Raw genomic sequence first — 7,592 nt, 5'->3', positions numbered from 1 at the left:
CATCTCTTTCCCTGCAGAGGGGCGGAGAAGCCACAGTGCTTTTCTGTTGGGGGTTTTTCCACTTGGAAACGCGAAGCCAGGAGAAATGAAGTCTCCTGCTAAAACGCATGTCAGAATCTTTCCTGGCCTTGATAGGAACTGCTTGTGACATTGTGATCTTGTCATACGACTAGCAGTGGGGGCCACCCCGCCAATCAGTGGCCCTGTGCTGTGTATCACCTCTAAGGCACATGCCCAGCAGAAGATCAAGGCTGTCTGCATCTGATTTGTGGCTCCACAGGGATCTTCTGATGCTCTATGCTGCTTTGGGGCCCTGGGCACTAGTGAGTAGCAGTGATGACAGGGAGAAAGAGGCTGATGCTCTTCAGGTCCTATAACTTTTCCTCCATCCAGCCAGCATTTATTAGGCTAAGCAAGTGCTGTCTCCTAAGACCTATACCAGTAATCACAGAAAAGTTGGGGGAGGCGCGGGGGGTGGAGGTGGGGAGGGGAACGAATCTAAGATGTGTGCTCTGTATGTATCATAATAGACAAAAGAGCCCATGTTTTGGTAAAGTATCTTTTAGAACAACGTTAAAGACTGATAGCCACTCATTGAATTTTAAAGGCCATTTTTGTGATAGCAATGGAGTGCCTTAAAAAAAAACTGGCGGTGAGGTATAGACAAACCACCTTGTATGGACTGATGATGACTTAGTAGACTTCCGGTTGAATGTAATTTGGAAGGATATCATTTGGTCTGCAATGTACTCATGAATTAAGGTGCCACGTGCTGACGTGATATCATTACAAATGTTCGTATACAGAAGTCGCCACTTTGAAAAGTAATCTCAATGTCATGACCCCAAATTTTTTAAAAGTATATTTCAGTGAACCATTCTTAGCCTTGCATTTTTTTCTCACATTATAATGTTTGGTTCAATTTTAAATTCTATTGCAGGTGAGTCAGTATATCTCACAATAATTCTTACTTTGTTCGCCCATTTTTTGGATGACTTCCAGAGTTCTCTGGCATCAGCTTTTAAAGTCGGTGCTATTCCGTAGAGGCACAGTTACACATTATAGGATGGTGCCGAGTCTGTTGTTCCCTTGTCTCATGGTAGTGACGATTCAACTAGATTTGCACAACTCTATTAGCTTGCTTATTTATTTGTCTATAAGCACACCAAAAATATTTTGACGTGTGTTTCTTGTTTAGAATCCAAGTGTTTTGCATGAATTCAAGACTTAAGAAATTTGGACTGAAGTGGACTCTAACTGTAGAGGAGTTGATTAATTTTGAATATTTTGGCAAAGCCAGTAAGGCCGTGCTTGTGTGAAGCCCAGAAGTGCCGAAAGTGGATAATTGCTTTGGTAGCTAATGAACGTAGACCAACCGTCCTACACCCACAAGTATTAGTAGTTACTCCTCCACAGAAGGGTCCCGGATAAAATGAGTTTGAGAAATTCTGGATTACAGTTAAACAAGTGGAGGAACCCTTGGGGGCCTTTACTGTGTTCATGACTGTGACCCGCCAGGGTGGTCTTGTTTAGGCAGTTTTTTTTTTTTTTAATACTGATTTTATTATGGTCTCCTTTCTTTGAGGAACATATATTAACATTCTATGCAATGTTCTCAACAATAAGGTTTAGGAAATACTGATATAAATGGGTGGCCTGGGTTTTGGCATCATCAGCTTACTGGATTCAGATTGAACATAATTTCTAAATTTTCACTGTGTCTTAGATACAGATTCATTGTATTGATATAGCCATGATAGCAGGCTATTACTTAAAGCCAGAATGTTTACAGACTCACGATTTCATTCTTTAAAGGGTTTGTTTCTAGAATGATTTCTACAGGTCTGGGACTGACTCAGAGAGGTCCAGGTGTTTTTCTGTTGGCTTTGTTCATGTGGAGCCATTCTTTCCTCAAGCTTCACTTTGAAGTTTTATTTGAAAAATCAAAGCTAAAAATACCGAGTCCTGTTTGAGAGGCAAGCTCAGAGGCGAGTGGATTTCCTTTACAGAGAGGAGCCACGAGAGCTCAATTCTTGGAAGAACCAATTTTATTCAAATATTTCTCTCGATGAGAGATGGCTGTAAGCCCCAGAAAGCACATGCTAGTTTTAAAAAAACAGACATTGGGAACGGGACTCCATGCAAAACGTGCATTTTCTCTCTGTGTCATTCAGAATAATCTATAAATAAGTAAGAGGTGGCCTCAAATCTTACTGACCACAAGGACTTTGCTAGTAAAATCATTTTGCTATCAATAACGCTCTTTTCGTAAGAAGTTTCTCTTTGCTTCTGCTCTCTCCCAGAATTCTATAGTATAGATGAAAGTATTTCATCTTATACTGGCAAGAATTAATCTTCTGAATCCTTTCCTTTCTCTTTGTAGCACGGGAGGTCTGAGATCTGAGAGATCTTGTCTTACGTAAGCCCAGTTACACCACTTCCTTAAGGCCCGACAGTAATTCAGTGCTAAGGACATCAATGAGCTGATGGTACTTCTCAATTTAGTGAAAATATTCTAATGATAAATTCTCATTATATTATTATTATTATTATTATTATTATTATTATTATTATTATTATTATTATTATTATTATTATTATTATTATTATTATTATTATTATTATTATTATTATTATTATTATTTGGCTGTATGCGGGCCTCTCACTGTTGTGCCCTCTCCCGTCTTGGAGCACAAGCTCTGGACGCGCAGGCTCGGCGGCCGTGGCTCACGGGCCCAGCCGCTCTGCGGCATGTGGGATCTTCCCGGACCGGGGCACGAACCCGTGTCCCCTGCATCGGCAGGTGGACTCTCAACCACTGCGCCACCAAGGGAAGCCCTCTCACTGTATTATTTTTCCTGCAAGGAGTTTAGCCTGCAGAAGAGTGAAAAATATTCTTCCCACTCTCTTCCTTTAACTTATTGTCCTGCTCCCACCTTTTTTAAAAAAAAGCTACTTAAAATGTTTTCTTCTGAAAGCTTTCAAACATACCCATAAATAAAGACGATGGTATAATGAACCCCCAGATACCTGTCCCATCCTCCGGGTTCAGCACTGATAACTTTGTGTTACACCTACTTAAACTTGACCTTTTCTTTCTTTCTTTCTTTCTTCCTTTTTAAATTTTTATTGCAGTAGTATTCAAAATAAGTTCCTGGCTTACTTTACGTCATTTCACCTCTAACAACTTATGATTTGTATCTCTAAATAACAAAGACATTTTATTACCTAATCTCAAAATCATTATCACATCTAGGTGAGTTAACGGTGCTTCCTTAACATCAGCTACCTCTCAGTTCATATTCAGTTGTCTCAAAAATCCCACTGCCTCATAAGTGCCTTTTTGGTTTTTTAGATCAGGATCCAGACAAGATCTGCTAATCCTATTTGATTATGTCTTTTAAGTTTCTTAACCTAGAACAAGTGTCCCACTTTTCTTTCTTTTTTCATGCCTCTGACTTATTGAAGAAACCAGGTCAGTAAGATGTGTGACATTCTGGTTTGTATGATTGTTTCTTTTCAATGTTGTTTAAATTATTCTTCCAGCTCCCATATGTCCTAAGAACTGGAAGCTAGATGTAAAGGATTGCTTGATTTAGAGTCAGCTGTTTTTGGGGGGGGGGGGGGGGGGGGCAATAGTTGGGGGGGGGGGTGGGGTGGGCAATAGCACTTTCTAGGTGGGGCTCATTGCATGATACCAGGAGGCACATATGTGTAGTTGTCCTCCTTCTAGTGATACAAAGATTCGTTGCATTCCGTTGTAAAGTTTGCCATCAGCTTTCCCCCTCATGCATTAGCATCCACTGATTCTTGCTTACATCAGTTATTAGGAGTCGCAGAAGGGTGATGTTTCTAATTCTGTTCTGTTGCGGGGTGTGGGTTTAAACACACAGAAACTGTCTTGGCACCAGTGGAGCCCAGAGTAGTTTGAGTGGAGGAGAAAACCGAGTGCAGGTCCTAAAGACTGTTCCAGTGAACCTTTCCCTAAATCAAGACCACCTGGAGAATTCAAAACGGGAACAGTATAGCACGAACGTCTCTGAGAGCCCAGCCGTCATCCCCATGGCGGGAATCACAGTGGTGAAGGCCGAAGATTTCACGCCGGTTTTCACGGCCCCACCTGTGCACTATCCCCGGGGAGATGGTGAAGAGCAACGCGTGGTTATCTTTGAACAGACTCAGTATGGTGTGCCGTCCGTGGCCAGCCATAGCACCTACCTCAAGGATGATCAGCGCAGCACCCCGGACAGTACTTACAGCGAGAGCTTCAAAGACGGAAACACAGAGGTGAGTCCCTGGCTCTTACATCAGCAGCTGGAACTGAAACCCAAAACCACCTAACTTGTTTTCTCTGTTGGCTTTTTAAGTGGGATGAGTGAATTCAACTGTGAGTTTAAGATTTTGTTGTTTTTTTTTAAAACATGCCTGCATCTTTCTTCATAAACGGGTTTTATTAGACCATTGGCCTAGGTGTGTGGAGGAATATTTCCGTTTTCCTGCCTCTTAGATGACAGATTCCTTGACTGGTTTTAGTTTTAGTCTTAAAATTAACTATTTTTGAAGAACAAAGGGCTGTTTGCCTGGAAATTTCCTACTTTGTAAAGTTTTCACTTTGACCTCTTCTAGTTTGTAACTTTCCAAATGGCAGCCAAAGATGTTGCCTGCCCATCACTTTTTAAAACAATATAACTCTTTAAAGACCTTGTCTGATTGAATACTCAAGAAAGAATTGGTATTATCAATAACCAAGTGTGTACATGTATATGTACTTTGTACCTTACAAATAGATTCTATGTATTCTTCTCGTGTGCCCAAAGAACTTACAGAAGCAGTGATCTTGGCTTGCTTGTTTGTGTTAAATTCACAGGTTTGAAAATTTTGCTAATTGTTTACAATGATGTAACCAACATCAGAATCAGTGGAAAGTTTCCTCATCCTAAAAGTTTGAATTTGAAGCCCTCCCGTCTCCTCTTGCTCATGGCAGACACTAATCTGCCATCTGTCACTATACTTCTGCTTTTTCTGAAATTTCATATAAATGGAATGGTAGAGTATAGAGTCTGGTATGTTGTCTTCTTTCATTTAGCAGAATCTTTTTGAGATTCATCTATGTTATTGCTTGTATTAATAATTTGTTTCTAAAATTGCGGAGTAGTATTCCATGGTAAGCATGTATCACAATTTATTCACCATTTGGTGGACATTTGGTTGCTTCTAGGTTTTGGCTTCTAGGTTTTGGCTATTATGAATAATGCTGCTGTGGACATATGCTTTTCATTTGTCTTGTGTAAATACCTAGGACTGTACTTGCTGGGTCATGTGGTAAATGTATGTGAAACACTGCTGACAGTGTTTCAAGGTGGCTGGAACATTTTCACTCTCACCAGCAATACATGAGGGTTCCCCTTTTCCATATCCTTGCCCAAACTTGATATTGTCCGTCTTTTTAACTGTAGTCGTTTTAGTGCATATGTGATTGTGTCTCATTGTGGTTTAAAATTGCATTTCTCTGGTGTCTAGTGATGTTGAATATTATTCCCTGTGTTTATTTGACCATTCCTATAACTTCTTTTGTGAAATGTCTGTTCAAATAATTTGCCCAGTTTTTAAATTGGGTTATTTGTCTTCCTTTTATTAAGTTGTAAAAGATCCTTAAATAGTGTAGCCCTTTATCAGTTATACGTTTTGCAGTTTGATAGCCACTTTATCTTCTTAACTATGTTTTTCAGACAGCAACAATATATAATCTTGATGAAATCCAGTTAATCAATATTTTCCTCTTAGAGTTTATGCTTTTGATGTACAGTTTAAGAAGTCTTGGCCTAACCTAATGTCACAAAGATTTTTCTTGTTTTTTTCCTAGACATTTAATAGTTTTACATCTTACGTGTAGGTTTATGATCCACTTTGAGATAATTTTTATATCTGGTGTTAGAGAAGGGTTGAGTCTCATTTCTTTTCCACATTGATATCCAGTGTTCCAGCATCATTTGTTGAAAAGACAATATTCTTTCCATTTAATTGCCTTGGGATCTTTGTAGAACAACAGTTGCTGATATAACTGTGGATCACCTCTCCAAGTTTTGACCCAGAATATGTAATGCTTTTCTTCTTGTCTTCAGTCCAGGTCAGCTGCTTCAACATTTAGGAGCAGTGCCTTTACATTTGAGTCGATGCTCACTGGCATCTCATTTTGCACTCCACCTGGGTCAATAAAAGACAATGGCAGAAGGAGAAAACTTGTGGTTTCTTATTTCTTAAAGAGGAGTGACTGTGGTGGCAGTATACCAAATACTTGCAGCCTGATACCCATTTAGTTGCCAATGGGACAAAATTCAGCCCCGAGGCTGAAATTGTAACCCTAAATAATCATATTTTAAAATAATAAGCATTTGATGAGCACTTACTTTGTGCTGGGCATCATTCTAAGTGATACATACTCATTTAATCCTCACAAAAACCCTATGAGGTACTATTATTGTCATCTGTGTTTTCCAAATGAGGATACTAAGGCACAGAAAGCCTAAGAACACCCATGGTCGCACCGTAGTAAGTGGCAGAGATGGGACTTGCCACAAGCTGTCGGGCTCCAGGGCCAATGTCCTTAGCCGTTACCTCTACACTCAGAGACACTGTGAGACCTTCCAGTTCTTGGGAGCTCCATAACTGAACATAGTGCCTTGCTTAAATGTGTTTGTTTTTTTAAATGAGGATTCTTTGTCTATGTCATTAGCTATTTCTCATCTTTCATATGAGAATAAGAGGAACAAAAGGAACCAGCTCTCTGCAGCGTTGGGAGGGCCTCACAGTAGACAAGTCACACTAGCAGCCCTTCTTTTCCTGGCCTGTCATTCCTGAGTGCCTGCTGCATTCTATGAAATTGGGGAATGAGCAGAGTGAGACACAATAAATTCCCTGCCCTTACCAGGCTTCCGTATTTCTTGGGTTCTGGTAGCTTTATATCAAACCTTCAGTGTGCTTGTAATAAAAATATTATCTTAAAGTTTGCTCCTTTAGCTTCCTGTGTGGTGTGGCTTAAAAGAGTCAACAACCTGCTGCTGCTGCTTCTTTTTTTTTTTCAAACTGAGCAAGGGTTCTCGTAGGGTTTTGGGTATTGTTGAATATTTGATTTGCCCTCAAGCAGTCAGGGGTGCTTCTGTAGAGAAAAGCAAATCATTCCACATAGGAATCTGAGGTGCATACTTTTTCACTAAAGGGTTGCTACTAATGTTTTTCTCACACAGTGCAGAAATATTACATTAGTCACAGAAGAGTCCGTGGATGTGGTCCATTGTCAGCGGAACCATCATGCTATTTGGAGGATGTGTTATGAGTTGTGTTTGTGTTGTAGGTAAAGAGGCTTATGAAAGGACGCAATTGTATTTGGGGTTTTATTTATTTATTTATTTATTTTTTTCTTGCGTTATGCGGGCCTCTCACTGCTGTGGCCTCTCCCATTTGCGGAGCACAGGCTCCGGACGCGCAGGCCCAGCGGCCATGGCTCACGGGCCCAGCCGCTCCGCGGCATGTGGGATCCTCCCGAAACGGGGCACGAACCCGCGTCTCCTGCATCGGCAGGCGGACTCTCAAGC

General features: G+C 40.6%; 1 protein-coding gene across 1 annotated transcript in view; it reads left to right on the top strand.

Moving 5' to 3' along the window:
* Positions 1-7,592, top strand: part of GRHL2 (grainyhead like transcription factor 2) — a 119,678-nt gene that overhangs the window by 12,371 nt on the left and 99,715 nt on the right. The window contains exons 3-4 of the mRNA XM_007465739.1: positions 2,384-2,391; positions 3,894-4,287. Of these exons, the coding sequence (XP_007465801.1) occupies positions 2,384-2,391; positions 3,894-4,287 (402 nt within the window). The remainder of the gene's footprint in view (positions 1-2,383; positions 2,392-3,893; positions 4,288-7,592) is intronic.

The sequence above is a fragment of the Lipotes vexillifer genome, unplaced genomic scaffold (assembly GCF_000442215.2).
Source record: "Lipotes vexillifer unplaced genomic scaffold, Lipotes_vexillifer_v1.1 scaffold10, whole genome shotgun sequence".
In the NCBI taxonomy this organism is placed as follows: domain Eukaryota; kingdom Metazoa; phylum Chordata; class Mammalia; order Artiodactyla; family Lipotidae; genus Lipotes; species Lipotes vexillifer.
The sequence above is the reverse complement of the archived record's forward strand: the minus strand, read 5'-3'. Positions and strand labels throughout refer to the sequence as shown.